Source organism: Naegleria fowleri (genome assembly GCF_008403515.1).
Source record: "Naegleria fowleri strain ATCC 30894 chromosome Unknown tig3, whole genome shotgun sequence".
NCBI lineage: Eukaryota > Heterolobosea > Eutetramitea > Acrasida > Naegleriidae > Naegleria > Naegleria fowleri.
In genome coordinates, this window is record NW_025407935.1 from 60405 (window position 1) to 75560 (window position 15156).

The 15156-nt window shown below is 37.8% G+C and overlaps 8 protein-coding genes across 8 annotated transcripts; 3 read left to right on the forward strand and 5 right to left on the reverse strand.

Moving 5' to 3' along the window:
* Positions 1-7: 7 nt before the first annotated feature.
* FDP41_007349 (uncharacterized protein) lies at positions 8-2597 on the reverse strand (the record flags this gene model as incomplete). The annotated part of the gene is made up of 3 exons (XM_044711084.1): positions 8-1084; positions 1187-1310; positions 1408-2597. The coding sequence occupies 3 exons, from the start codon at positions 2595-2597 to the stop codon at positions 8-10; spliced, it is 2391 nt and encodes a 796-aa protein (XP_044568885.1).
* A 355-nt stretch (positions 2598-2952) lies between these two features.
* On the reverse strand, positions 2953-5379 carry FDP41_007350 (uncharacterized protein; the record flags this gene model as incomplete). The annotated part of the gene is made up of 2 exons (XM_044711086.1): positions 2953-4802; positions 5037-5379. The coding sequence occupies 2 exons, from the start codon at positions 5377-5379 to the stop codon at positions 2953-2955; spliced, it is 2193 nt and encodes a 730-aa protein (XP_044568886.1).
* Positions 5380-5772: 393 nt separating this feature from the next.
* Positions 5773-6303, forward strand: FDP41_007351 (uncharacterized protein; the record flags this gene model as incomplete). Its single annotated transcript, XM_044711087.1, has 1 exon — positions 5773-6303. One exon carries the CDS (start codon positions 5773-5775, stop codon positions 6301-6303), a length of 531 nt encoding a protein of 176 aa, XP_044568887.1.
* Positions 6304-6536: 233 nt separating this feature from the next.
* Positions 6537-7334, reverse strand: FDP41_007352 (uncharacterized protein; the record flags this gene model as incomplete). The annotated part of the gene is made up of 1 exon (XM_044711088.1): positions 6537-7334. The coding sequence occupies one exon, from the start codon at positions 7332-7334 to the stop codon at positions 6537-6539; it is 798 nt and encodes a 265-aa protein (XP_044568888.1).
* A 139-nt stretch (positions 7335-7473) lies between these two features.
* On the reverse strand, positions 7474-8550 carry FDP41_007353 (uncharacterized protein; the record flags this gene model as incomplete). Its single annotated transcript, XM_044711089.1, has 1 exon — positions 7474-8550. One exon carries the CDS (start codon positions 8548-8550, stop codon positions 7474-7476), a length of 1077 nt encoding a protein of 358 aa, XP_044568889.1.
* A 630-nt stretch (positions 8551-9180) lies between these two features.
* Positions 9181-10437, forward strand: FDP41_007354 (uncharacterized protein; the record flags this gene model as incomplete). The annotated part of the gene is made up of 1 exon (XM_044711090.1): positions 9181-10437. The coding sequence occupies one exon, from the start codon at positions 9181-9183 to the stop codon at positions 10435-10437; it is 1257 nt and encodes a 418-aa protein (XP_044568890.1).
* Positions 10438-10619: 182 nt separating this feature from the next.
* FDP41_007355 (uncharacterized protein) lies at positions 10620-13139 on the forward strand (the record flags this gene model as incomplete). The annotated part of the gene is made up of 1 exon (XM_044711091.1): positions 10620-13139. One exon carries the CDS (start codon positions 10620-10622, stop codon positions 13137-13139), a length of 2520 nt encoding a protein of 839 aa, XP_044568891.1.
* Positions 13140-13402: 263 nt separating this feature from the next.
* Positions 13403-15125, reverse strand: FDP41_007356 (uncharacterized protein; the record flags this gene model as incomplete). The annotated part of the gene is made up of 4 exons (XM_044711092.1): positions 13403-13993; positions 14188-14435; positions 14570-14678; positions 14877-15125. 4 exons carry the CDS (start codon positions 15123-15125, stop codon positions 13403-13405), a joined length of 1197 nt encoding a protein of 398 aa, XP_044568892.1.
* Positions 15126-15156: the final 31 nt, after the last annotated feature.

Sequence of the window (15156 nt, forward strand, 5' to 3'; positions counted from 1 at the left end):
TTAATTATTACTGCTTGGATTTCATAAATTTCACTAAATTGTTAAATGCATCTTCACTCCTCACATATTCTCTTGTCTTGTTGGTCATCAATTCAAAGGCTTCAGGTGCTGTTGAATCGAGTGGTATATCTTGATCAAGAGTGGGATTCAATCTGAAATACATAATATTTCTATCGGTCGTTTCTGAAATTAAATCAGTCACTCTTCTATGAATGGCTTCACTCGACATGCTTAATTCAAAAATATCCAACAAGGTGTTCACATTGGACGAGATGAGCTCAGTATTGTCAGACTTGTTATTATTCGAGGACGACGAGAATGAAAACCATCCACCCTTATTGGAATTTGTTTTCGTGATTTTTCCAGTTCCCAAACTCACAATACAAAAATTCTTGTGATTGGGAAAAAGTTTTTTCATCTCACTGACTGCAAGCTCTGTTGGATTGTTATTGCTCACTCCACCATCGATAAAGTGACAGGAACCAATTTTCTTTTTTTCGAAATAGACAGGTGCGGCTGTACTGGCTCTCAATGCACTGGCAACTGTTACGTTTTTACCATTCCATGTTCCTTTGTATCGTGTGGGATGAGAATCTTTTAGGAAAGGGCAAGGATAGGTTCTAAAAATGTAGCTAATGGCCTCGTCTGTGGTGGCTCTGGATGGAGTTTCTGAAGATTCTGTGAGTGCTGTATTGTCTTCATTTACAACAGCACTGTAGAGACTATCGGTGCTCATAGAACGGCCATTACTGGAAAGACTTGAAGATTTACTGACAGTGACTTCAGTCACTTCTTTAAAGTCATCTTTTTCGTTGTGAGTACTCGATTTGGGAATGAGAGTACTCACAAAGAAGGCCTTTGGAGAGACGGTGTGTAAATCGTTGAGGGTGAGAATGTCATTGCCATCTGATGTTCGTCCAACTTGATTTAAAATTAATGACTCCAATTTACTGGCTTCATAAAAGAAGCCCGAGCTCACTACTTTGTAGAGTTTTGTCACAGTTTCATTGAGAAGTTGTTTCGAGCTGAAGATTTTTGTTGCAAATTCTAAATAAAGTGAGAGAATAGTCTCTGCGTCAAATCCCTGTGGATATGGTGGAGTATTGTGAAAATGGACAGTTATGTGTAGAAACGATTGGCAAATTGTTGGTAAACATTAAATAGTGGATCCAAAACAAAAACATACCGCTTGAATAGAACGAGCACAAAGTGCTCCGGTTGAGGTTCCACACACCAAATGAAACATGTCTTTCAACTTTCTACCTGTTCTCTTTTCTAACTCTGCTAAAATTATGGCAAGAATAATTCCTCTTTCAAGTTCACATCACAACAATATTTAAACACATGAAGATTTTACATAAAAGAACATGAATAAGGTAAATGCTCAATGCAACTCTTCTCACTTACCGTGTACCTCCTCCGTCAAGTGATAAAACGCAAATCGTATAATCCGTGTCAGGTAGCGATGGTGCTGACAAATTTGAAGAGGTGTAGTCACTGTTGTCCAATTGATAGCTGGACACTGATTTTCCAAATGACTTTTCTAATGAAATGAATGGGTTGTCATCTCTAGATACATAATGATTTCTCAGAGTTGGATCCATGAGTGCAACACTTGAACAAACTTTGAATGTTCTATCCAGTGATTTCATAATTGCCCATTCAAATGGAAAATCGCATGAATAACTATTATTGTAACGTAATAAATTAGTAACCATTTCTAAATAATATATGTGACTAGCAGAGGTAATGAGTTGATCTTTTTCAAGATATGGATTTTCTAGCCGACCAATCTTCTCATATCCATGATACTTTTTCCAATGTGTTTCAATGTCTTTTAGTAAAAAACAACAATTTCCCAACTTGAAAGAAACACCCAACGCTGTACACACATCTCTAATGAATTGAATCGGTGATTTGTCAAAAAGATCATATTGATATTGAGTATTATATTGCACAATCACAGTAGCAATTTTCTTTAAATTTGAGGCATTCACTTTTAACATGGTTGGTTGAGATCGTGGTGTCACATTTCTGCAGAATACAGATGCTCTTAAAATTGAGGGATCAATTTGAGAAACGTCAATCATGTCAACAATTCCAAACTCAGTCCATCTCATGATATAATTTCCAAACTTAATTCCCAAGGCTAACATTCCATGATAAGGAATTGTAAATTGAGCAGGATTATCCATACTGCTATTGTCGTTGCTATTTAACACATATTTTGAAAGTGATGAATAATAGAGCCAATAATCCACATCAATAACCACTACAGAAAGTGCATCCTGGTGCATTATACAATCTTGCATAATCTTTTCCGTATTTGAAGACTTGTCAGTGAATGGCAAGAATTTTGAAAATTTGGCCATTGCTGATTGTGAAGTTCCTAATAGTTTCTGAAAAGTGTTGGCCATCAGTTGATCCACATTTCCATAACACATGGCAAGAGTTTTGATCATTAAATTGTCATTATTATTACTATTGTTGTTAATGGTGTTATTATTATTATTACTCATGTTTGAAGTTTCCTCACTTCCCATCAAGCCTAAAAAGCTCAAAGCCTTCGGAGAGAGTTTTCGGAGGAGTAAACTCATGGCGTCCGAATTTTGTAAATTTTGTGAAGCCATTTCTCTGCAAATTCCGAGAGTCGTTATTTAACAATCAGCAACGACAACAGCAATGACAACAGCAATGACGTGTTAGATTCTGTTGATATTTTTTTTGATTCTTAAAAAGAAAGGAAGGATCAACCATCTTCCTGTTATGGAAATCGAGGAAGGGTTCCAAATTAGCTCCAAGATGAAAAAGAACGAATTTATGAAATGTTGCAAGCCTCATTAATCATGAGCATAAATATTCAATGAAGAGCTCATGTAATATTGTAGTAATTTATTGTGAGTCACAAGGCATTATAAATTTTACGTCAGAAATGACGACAAATGTCGCACACTATTGATAAATGTAAGACTTTTCAAAAGTATTCAAATAAGCATTAATACTTGGTTTTTCATCCTTATCGGTTGTAGCAATATGTATAATTCCATAATTATTATCCTTAGTCCAATGATGATGTTTAAAGGTCCATCCATCTCTCAAGGTGTCACTCACTTTGATCATAAATTTAAGAGCTGCATTCTCTGTGAAGGACATTTCAACGTTACAGACAGCACTGCTGGTCAACTGCTCACACACCACTTTTCCATCTTTTTTAATGGTGGTGGACCCTCCAATGTGAACATCTCCTCCCAATACCACACAATTTCTATTAGGATGTGAAGAAAGCCATTTTCGAATCATTTCCAACAATTCAATTTGTTCTGGATATTGTTTTCCAAAGATCCAATGATCTCTAAAATCATCCAAATCGGATCTCATTTTAGGTAACGCTTCTGTTAATTTCTTATTAAGGAAAATTAATGGAACGGAGCAAACGACAATGAGAGATTTGATTTGAGGAGTTGCAAGAGGAGAACCCTGAGTTCCAAATAGCCACGAATTTAAATCATTCCATTGATCCTCTCCCAAGAAAATCTTTTCTCCTGCACTGCTTGCTAAAAAACTTCTTGCCGCTCTCAAGTCCAACACCAAAATTCCAACATCTCCAATAATGTGATAATACGCTTCATGTTTGTTTGTCATTCTTGCTCGGACATCATCAACATCCTCACGCAATGCACGTTGATACTCCCAATATACTTGTCTTGCCAATAATCCAACGTAATATTCTGGAGTGTCTCTTCGTTTGTCTACGTCGTTCGATCCCCAATCGTCACGAACTTCGTGATCATCCAAAATCATTAAATTGCTCACTTGTGAAATGAATCTTCTAGTAGCAGGATGATTCCAATTGAGTCGATAATATTTTCTGAAATTTTCCTTAATGGCTTCTTCTTCTTGAGGTGATACAAGTGTTCGTCCTTTACAAATTTTCATGCCTTCATCGAATGCATTGTGACCAAAATCAGCATAGATTTGATCTCCCATATGAAGTAGAATATCGATTTGATCGACTTTTTCCAAAAAACGTTGCCAGACATCCTTCTCAGGATTTCTACGTTCAATAAAATTACAACTCAAACATGCAACATTGAGAAAGTGTGGAACAGCACCCTTTTTTTGAATCGATGAGACTACCAACGAGTCATCAGCCATTGTTTTGATAATTCCAATTCTGTGATCTCTATTGTAAATATTTGTAAAGCGAATCATGTAGACATGATCAGGTTTCAATCCATCCAATGTGAAAACATGTGGAGAATTACTTTTCGGAACGTGAACCATTTTGAGAATAATCGTCTTATTGTTAACAAAGTCGGAACTCGAAATAGAGCCTCCAGTGGTTGACTTTAAGAGTCGACCCATCAGGCTCTTACACATTAATTCCTTGTAGGACTTTCCGAGTGTGTTTTCAGAGTGTGTGATGCATTCCATCTTTTCTAGATACTCCTTTTTGATCCCAATGTGACTTCTTGGCTCAATTTCAATACATTCCACGTTTAAGGTTGTTGCCTTTGAACACTCCACCAATACTCGAGCAGTGGTCGATTTCACAACTCCAATGACAGGACCAATAGTGAGAAAAGTTGGACCAAATAATTCAGTAATTGGTGTTGAAAGTGGATAGGGTGGAGGTGAGATGTAATCTTGTTGACTCTGAGAGATGGAAGAATTGGATTGGATGGCTTCGATAGCCAATTCGATCGTTCCAGATTTGGCACCGACCAATTCGAAAGTTTGCTGCAATCGTTCACCGAGTTTGAGATTCATGCCAAAGAATTGCAACATGACAAATCCAATCTCTGTGTGAGTTCCAAATAGTCATAGATGTTGGTGTCGATTTTGTTTTGAAAATTGTGTAGCAACGGTCAAAGAATAATGACACATTGTACATTTTTAGGAAAAATCGGTGTAGAACCATGACATTTCAATTGTTGTTAGTGGTGATCATTATTGTATCATCGTCATCATCATGGAACAAGTCAATGATCCGTTTATAACACACAAGGATGTTTGAAACAAAACTCCAAACTCACCTTCATCTCTCGTAACTCGATCATAATCCATCACTTTGACCATCAACAAGGAATCCATTGGATCCAAATTTGCTGGTGATGAATCTCCTGCCAAATCAAAACTTGGATAATCGAATACAAAACTTTCATTTTCAAAGACTGGATTCAAATTCTTCTTGACCACTTTGGTTTTCTTGATGAGAGAAGGATCGGAAGGCTCATGCCAAGTGTCAGTATTTGGATACATGTGTGAATCGTTGTAGTTAATGACCCAAAGTTTGACATAGGAATCACAACTTTTGGAGAAGGAATCCATCGCGGGGAGATTGGAACATTTGACAACGGTCACTTTGAGTTGGAGCATTTTGTTGTTTTTTTGTGAGATTGCGTGTCAATTTATGTGTATTGGACTGATTTGTAAAAAATAGTCATCTTTGCTGCTGCTGTATGAGGAGGAAATGATTCAACGAAACGTTGGCCATGAATAAAGTGATTTCATATATAAACTTTCTCAAAAAAATATCTGGGTCTTTCGCAGCGCTGAAGGCCTTGAGTATCTCTCAAGATTCGAAACCGCACTTGGTGTAACTCAGACCATGTCATGACACGACACATGACTTCAGTTGAAAAACCGTTACATTTTCTTTTAAAAAAATAACCGTTGCAAATTTCAAAATTTACAATTCATAAAAAAAACGAAACGTTGTTCTCCCTCGTTTTGAAAGCATAATATCAAATCTTTATATCCATCTCCACGATGAGCACTCCATCCGTTGTTTCAAGCCCATCCAAATCAAACAATGCGTCCAAATCGGCCGCTTCTTCTCAAGCCAATTCTCAATCCTCGACCACGAAACGACTTCAATCCGAATTGATGAATCTCATGATGTCCAAAACTGCAGGAATTAGTGCCTTTCCCGATGAAGGAAACATGTTCAAATGGACAGGCACTCTAAAGGGAAGCGAAGGAACTCCCTATGAAGGACAAACTTATAAACTTTCTCTCAGCTTCTCGAATGATTATCCTTTCAAGGTTCCAGTGGTGAGATTCATCACTCCCATTTATCATCCAAATGTAGATCAGTATGGAAATATTTGTCTGGATATTCTGAAGGATAAGTGGTCAGCAACGTATAATGTGAGAACTGTTCTGCTCTCGATTCAGAGTTTGATGGGTGATCCAAATATTGATGATCCATTGAATGGTGAAGCAGCTGCTGTGTACAGCGATCCTGTCGAGTTTAAGAGATTGGTAGATTTGACATTTCAAAAAAAGCAGCAACAATAGGCTTGCGAAAGGGAACAGACATGTTGAGTGTTCAATTCAAACAACAGTGACCATGCTCTGACAAAAAAACAACTCAAGATTCTACACTCTGAACAGATGAGCATAATAGCAACATTCCAAGTAAGGTTTCGAATGAATTTGTACATTACGACTACCACTTTTTTCATTAATAAAGCTTTGTTATTGTGATACATTGGTTGTGTGAAATTTCACAGGCGTGGAGTCATTGATCATCATTCCTGCTCATCACTTAAAACTGAATTCAACAATTCTTGCTTCAAACGATTAATATCTTCAATGGAAAACTCTTCCGCTTCAGTCACGTCGTCTGCCATTGATGAATTCCTTTCACGTTGTCGCTCCTCATTCATTTCCTTGCTTGCTTGATTTGTGTGGACGTTCTTACTGATTTCCTCAATTTTTTCAACCATTTCCTCCTCTTTAGATCCATCATTATACTTCTTTTTTCTCGATCGTGTTTTGACTTTGGACGTTCGTCTCTTATATGCTTCAAAGATGTCAGTCAAAAGACCCCATATGACGTCAGGATTTCCTGAATTAATTTCTTTCACGGACCACAAATAACGAAGTTCAATGGCCTTATTTTCCCTCAGAACAGACAACACTCTTTCCACGTTATTATACAGAGCAGCTTTGGTTTGAGGTTGCTTGTTGAGGCCTTTCGTTCGCTCCTCACTCTCCAGTCGTGCGACAATTTCTGCGAGCTTCAATCCATTTTTCAGCTCAGATTCACATTGAACAGTGGACGGCATGCTAATACCAAGATCTCGTTCAATCCATCTCATTACATGGATATGATTGGAAATATTTTCTTGGCTTAAAATGGTGAGAGAATTGGATGTTGTTGAATTGGCAGCATCTGAATTCTGTCTTGCCCCTAATTTTTCTTCCTCCATTCGTTTTGAAGATTTAATCTGGTGAATATTTGAAGAGTCTGGTAAACTTGATGTGCTTGATTTTGGTTCCATCTCAGAACTATTCGAGTCACCATATGGTGGCGGTTGTTGCATTCGTGATATCTGTACAGAGTCTGGAAGAAACACCCTTCTACTTTTAGTGGGTCTTTGGAGATCCTGTTGTTGCTTTCCCTCTTCATTCGGTTGTTGTTTTTCCAAATTCCTTTGTTTTTCCAAAGCTCTTGACCCTCCTTTACTTTTTTCGACGCAACCTGTAATTCGCTCCCTCAATGTCAAGGTAGCGTTCGAGATCTCTCTCTCCCACAAATCTCGTTCTTACATTTTCTTCCACTCCGACAAGCCATTCTTTTTTATAAATAGTCACTGAACGAATGCATGGAGAGAGCGACGGATTCCTCCCCATGTCTTCATATTCTATGGAGACTTCGTTTGTGACATTTTCATTCGACTCCAAATGGTCAATAGTTTCATGATGATTTTTCTGTGAAGGCATGGACTTTTGACTTTTCACATCTCGTGCACATTCCTCCGTTGATACTTGTGACTTTGCCATCTTCTCATTTTCTGCATGTTTTTCATATTGCTCTTTAAGAAAATATGGAACCACAATGACAGTTCGAATAGGAGCGGTACAATGTGGTCTTCGTTTCTCTCGTCCCAAGAGGCGTGTAAACATTTCGGAGAAGGTGGTGTTGAGAGAACTATTTACATTGAAAGATGAATCTTGATTCTGTATACTTGGGGATGTATTATTTGGATCGACGGGGCAGTCATCTAAGGTTTCCGAAAGCACATCCTCCTCATTCATCTCTTCGTTTGTACGATTAACACTGTTATTATGTACTCGAAATCCTTCTATTTGGCTTATCGTTTTGTTATTGGTATTGTTGTGAGGCAGAAGTCGTTGAGAAGAATGAAGCGTGTTACTTCTTTCCTCATTGTAAGATAGATTGGTTGTTTGAGGTGCCGTAGGTAGACTTTTTAGCTTTCCGTTTTCTGAGATTGTGTGGTTGTTGAATTTCTCAGCTTGTAATTGCTCCTCACGATGATGGTGAGGAGGATGAAATAATGGAACAAAATTGGAGGCAAACGATGATTTCATCGCTTGCATCAAACCCGAAGCATGTGTTGTTTTAAACGATCTACTCTTGTTGGTGTGGATGGCCTTGTCCTCCTCCTCTTCTTCATACGTTTCCTCATGAGAAACATTCACTCGGGACGGCTCCAAAGAGAGTTCTTCTCTCTCTCTTCCAGGCAATGCCCTTAATGCCTGATGATGATTGGAAGCGGAAGACCGCGAGAGAAGCATTTTTTGTAAAGTCATTGAGTTGGCAACTGTTGCCTTGAACCGATTTTTGAGAGTTGATTTTTCATAAGATATTGAGATTTTAGATGCATTCAAGGTGATCATCCTGTTCTGGAACTGTTTTGCAGTAATTGATCACCCAACCTTCTCCCTGAATTTCGGCGAAGAAGCAATGTTTGATGAGATAAGTGGTTGACATTTTCGAGCGGAACAAATTCGGTGATCGACCACCACACCGAATATTCTTTTTTCAATTAGAAGAAAAAAAGCAAAAGATTCGTGAGAACCTTGTGTTCCAAAAAGCCTCTCCCTACAACACACGAGAACTTTTTCGATATCGAATCTTGCAGAGTTGTATTTCCCCTCCACCATCGGCACTTTTTGGAACAACACTTTTTGATTCCATAATCTGATACCAATTCAATTGAATTTTGATCTTTTTCATCAGATAAGCTTGTGTTTGTACCTTTGCCAAAATTGGATCTCAACGATTGTTGGTGGGAATACAGCACGCACCAAATCATCTTTATCCACTTCCAAACTCATCCAGTACCGTCCTTTAACATCCTTTATAACACGGACCGAATCATCATCATCATTTCCAAAATATTTTTATCATTCGACATTATCATCATGGAATCATCGGCCAATAATCAATTCATGCTCACACCGACCGCCTCTCAAGGCTTGCATGAATTATTGAACCTCTCGTCTTCCGAATATTTATCTAACAAGATGGCAATTATGAAAACTCCACACTCTTCCCATGAAACTTCCTCTCTAACTTCTAATCACACCTTATTCTATCATATTATTGATCATATATTCGGAATACAAGGCTCTAACAACAACCATAGCTATTCATACTCTCGCTATAATCAAAATCTCACTCATGGACCTCCACACAGCTTTCCCTTAATTATGGGAAGTGAAGAAGGAGCTCCTCTCTCATGGAGAAGAGTGGGTTGGACTTCCGAAGATTCATGCCTCGTACTTGTGATTGCCCTTGTGTTGTTTTTGCTAAGGTTTGCTCTCAATAAGAGTCATCTCAAGCATTTTCTGTGCAAATTTTTGAGTGTGAGCTCTCTCTCACGCTTGAAAGCTTCTTCATCGCCCGAAATTGGCATGAGAAAGATACAACAACGTGTGATGGAAAATGTTTGGTTTTCAATGTACTATACTGCTTCTGCTCTATTTGGTATTTTCGTTCTGATGGATGCTCCTTGGTTTTGGGATTTGTCACACTTGGTTTTGGGATATCCGGAGGAGCAAACAGGTTACGAAATTGCAAGCTTTGCTAGACTCTACTTGTTACTGGGTGCAGCGTTCTATTTGCAAGCTCTCTTTTCAGTTCTGTTCATCGATGAGAAAATGAAAGACTTTGCCGAAATGCTCGTTCACCATATAGTTACGATTGTGTTGATTGTTTGGTGCGTCATTTCGTATTATCATCGAATTGGAACTCTTGTATTGCTGTTGCATGATGTCGTGGATGTATTTTTATATATCGCCAAGACTTTAAATTATCTCAAATTTGAGAGAACTTGTGAAACAGTATTTGTAGGATTTGTTTTGAGCTTTTTTGTACTCAGATTGGTCTATTTGCCCTACCTCATTATTCATTCATTATTTTACACGTTCAATAGTTGGGATTATCCTCAAAGATATTACATCTTTAGATATGTGAGCAATGTGCATGACTATTTTGAAATTTCAAGTTATGGAGCTTGTTGTCTCAAATATTGCGTGAGTAGTTTTTGGTCCTTAATTTCTCTGCTGGTAGTGCTTGTGTTGCTACACATCTTTTGGTTTACGCTCGTGACCAAAATGATTATCAATATTGTGAGCGGAAAAGGAAAGCAAGACATTAGAGAAAATGATGATGAGTGAGATGCATTCATTGTCTTGACAATATGTCGTGTGTGTATTCTTGTACATAGTTAAAACATTCAAATATTTTGATTTTAACTCCTTTATTTATGTACCTCAATTATCAAAAGCGAGAGAATCCATGTCGGAAGAACATGGAACTCTGCAAGTTCATTACAAAGAAGTAGAAATACACCAAAAAAATGTCTCAACCACCACATGCTGACTCTTTCATGCACTACTTTCCAATACAATCTCTCTTACTGCCAGAACTTCAACAACATGTTTTAAATTTTCTCGATCCGAAGAGCCTTCTCTCCGTGCTCGTGTGCGATCAACACTTTTACTTTCAAGTGACGAGAAACGAGGCCTTCAAGGCTTTCCGATTGATGACCATGATCCAAATGGGTCCAGCAATGTTTCCGCGAGGAGTCATTAAACTCAGAACGGACATGCCAACCGATACATCTCTCATGCGTGTTGCCATTCAATTCTTTTTGAACAAGAGTAAATGGATCAATCAAGTGGAGTATAATATATGGAGAGCTCAAGCTTTTGCATTTGAAGATGATGCGAACAGTAGTGAAACTTTGAAGAAACAAGTCGATGCTTGCTTGTGTGAGTTGATGCAACAAGTGAAAATTTTCGATGTGAAGGAAGTTGCTCTGACGGACGAGGAACTTAAAACGATACGTTACGCTTTTTTGAGAAATGAATTCATGAATTGGAAAAAAGCCATTCAAACATTCAAAAGTGTCGTTACAACTTCTCAAAAAGGATACGAGAAGGAGTCTTTCAATCGTGAGAAACATCAAATTTTGGAAAGTTTAGATCAATGTGCTACCTTTCCACATGGCCTGAAGGAAATGGATACCATCATACCTAATTTAAGATATGCACAAGACAATTCCAGTGACGATTATACAAGAATGCGTCAATTCATGTGGAGAGATCGAAAGGCACACTATGACCTTAACGAAATATTGAATGTTGCATGTGAACACGAGAAGATGATTTACTTTTTATTGAGACTAGGTTTACTTCCCTATTCAAACATTCCTTCCCTCTATCAAAATAATAGACATGTGATTCTCTTCGCTATACGCTACTATGTGGAGGACGGCCCATTTGTTAGATCCAAACATTGGATTCCCAGGCAAGATAAAAAATTGTTTGAAGGGACTGTTAAACTCGTACCAGAATTAGCAGGAGATAAGGAGATCATTAAGGCAGCATTACTTTCCAAGAAAGAGAGTCTGATTCATTCCGTTTATCAAACATCATGTTATGGAAAGATTGAGAATAGTCCACTCGGCGAAGAGGACTATCGCTTCTTGGGTAACGTGATAAAACAATATCCAAAATTATTGAACATGTTGGTGAAGTATAACAAGGAAACCGCTCAAAAATATACTTGGACAGAAGAAGATTTGATGAAAATTTTAAATTATTGCCCGAATGCCTACTCTGAACTGACCCCAGAAAACCCAGAGAATTCCAACAAAAACTGGAGATCTTTTAAATACTACTCGAAACTCGCTTTACACGCTGTCACACTTATGGGAGAAAATTTATCAAGCGTCGTTTTGGGAGAAACTTACACAAATTCTGGAGAACTTGAACAAGTAAGAAATCTTTGTGTGACAGCAGTGAAGCATTTGAATCATCCATTTAATGTCTCGAAATTATTCTTTTCAAAAATTCCAGGAGCACTAACCAAAGACCGAGATTTTCTTAAGAAAGTAATTCCACAATGTCCCAGGATAGGATATTTCATTGATGATTTGTTTTTGGAGAAGGATTGGGATCTAATCATGTTTCTGGCCCCTTTTGTTTCCGTTGTTGATATTCTCTTCATACTGAGTTACAGCTCCACAACAAGAGGATTAGCATGGGGGGTTATCAATGACAAGAGAATTCACAAAACCCCTGATTTTCTTTACAATAATCGAGAATTTGCATTGGCTACTCTTAAATCATTTCCTTTGCAATACAATAGATTTTCATCGCAAATTCAAGAAGATCCTGAAGTTTTTAACATTATTCTAGAGAGCGGATGTGACATTTCTACTTTACCAGTATTTTACAAAAAAGTCAAGGGAAACAAACTATTGGCAGAAAAGGCATTACGATTTGGTGCCAATATTTTTCTCTTTGATGAATGCATTTACAATGACAGAGAGTTATTCAAAATTGCCATTACTCACGACCCAAGATTGATTGGCATGAGTGATGTCTTTAAAGGTGACAAAGAAATGGTCATATATGCCATGGAACAAAGTAAGAATTTCAAAAGTCTCTCTCCTAACTTTTTGAACTTTAGTTTCCTTGATCAAAAACTCTTGCAAGATAGAGAAGTTGTTGAGAAGGTCATTATGGAGACTGAAACTTTTTTGGACATTCAACACTTACCAAAAGAATATCTTAGTGACAAAATTTTGATGAAAGCCACCATTCTCAAGAATGGACAGGCCTATCCGTTACTACCAGACGAATTGAAAAATGATTTGGAAATTGCAGAGGCTGCCATACGAAGCAGTTCTAAAAATTACAATTTATTACCAAAACAGTTGAGAGATCGAAGAGAATTCTTTTTATTGGCTGTTTCACGAGGTCTCATTTACGTTGAAAAGCCATTCCATATGGCACCTCAGAGCGACGATTATGTGAAATGGGAAATTTTTAGCGACTCTTCATCGGAAATTGTAGTGCGATTGGTGTGACCACTGACTGTATGTGTGTAATAATGAACGAGTTGTATACGTTGTTGATCATTCGTGCGACATTTCCAAACAACTAACCTGCCGAAAGAGTTTCTTAACTCTAGATTCTAATGATAAACACAAATATAAAAACATGTTGCTTGTTCTTTTTTAACGGCCTCAATAAGCGTGCACAGCATAAACCTGTTTAGAAACAGAGAAGGCACATTCAAAAATACCATTTTCTGCAATTTATTAAGGATATTGCTTCTCAGAAAAATGGTTTACAAATTTTGGTTGGCTCTAGCAAATCCAACACGATTTCCATCATAGTCAAACACAGTGTAATAAGTGGAAATGAAAACATCTCCCAAAATCCAAAAATCACCAAATTGTGGTGGAAGTGCCAATGGCATGAATCCGGCAATACATTCAGTGGCACCCAATTGAGAAATCTTCAAAACATAATCTCTTGGCTTGAGAGTGTATTCAATACCGTTAATCTTGAAAGTGACATCAGGATTAGAATCAATGTTAGAACAATCCTTAGCAACGTTCAATGATTCCATGATAGGACCAATCTTCAAAGCAGGTCCAGCAATGAGTGAAGTACCAGTGTCAACAGCAGCAAGGCATCCACCAGCAGGACAGACTCCCTTATATTGTCCACCAACACCAACATCAGCAATCTTGATGGCCCAATAGGTTCTATTGGCCAATGGAACATAGTTCATTGGTCCGGTGTAGTACTTTTGATTGATACCACCCAAAATCATAGCACTAGCAGTGCTTCCAGGAGTCTTGCTCAAGTAGAAGCTGAACAAGTTTTGATCGACCAATTTTTGAGCCATGATGTTGTTGAAGAGTGGGGTGACCTGTGGTGGTGACGAGGTAAAAAGAATTCAGTTGAGCAGTATCATCAATTCAAAATGGGCAAGTAAAATGTAAAGGTTGTGAACATGGGAAGATTACACGAATTAATAGTTAATTGGTGGATGATAGTGATGAGTTTCACCAAGAAAAAGCAAAGGTTAATGAATAATTTGTAAAAAACACACAAAAAACATACTCCGTCAACAGCAATGGATGGGAAAGCCATACCAACAATACCGTCAGTCTTACCAAACAAGAATGAAAGACCAGATTCACTGGTAACTTCTCCGAAAACTTGTCCCTTGACATCAATACCACCAACAGAGTTAGTATCTTGAGAAAGGAAACCAGTGACGGCACCAGATCCATAAGTAATGTTGAATGTTCTTCCGTTAGCAACATAGGTGCTTGACTTGGTGTGATCGTATCTATTGTGGAGAAGGCCTGTATGTAATGAATTGTCAAAGTTGTTAAAAACAACCACCATGAATTCATGATTGCATCAATTTTAACACGGTCAAAAACATGTCAGAATCAAAATATACACGAATAAACAAACAACAAATGAGCTTACGTACATGTAATAGACCAACACTTTTCAGAAGGAACCCACACGTTTGAGCTACCAGTATCGAAAATCACCTTGAAGGTTTGCTTTGGTGTTCCAATGCTCACAAATCCATAATACTAGTATTATATTTACAAAGATCATGAGGTGAGCGAACCATAATCATTTCATCATCAAAGATATTTTCATGTCATCATCATCATTCGGGAAATTATTTCCAAACCATCATCATAACAATCATCATCATAACAATCATCATCAACATAGATCATCATCCAAACAACAATAAATCCCAACAAAATCTCAGCAACACTTACTTGAGTATCAGCATAATCATTCAAAGGAACAACAGGAGAAGCACCAGCTCTCAAATAGGCTCTATTCATTTGTTGAAGACCTCCGGTCTTTTGAGCAATACGGACGGTATTAACCCAAGCAGCAACACGGGCATCAGAGGTGTCCAACTCCTTCTTATTCAATGAAATTTCAATAGGCTTGGCGAGTACCACACTACCAACGAACGCACACACGCTCAGCAAGGCCAAAAGGATGGCAATTTTGTTCATTTTTTTTGTTCGGAGATTTTTGGGAGTTTGC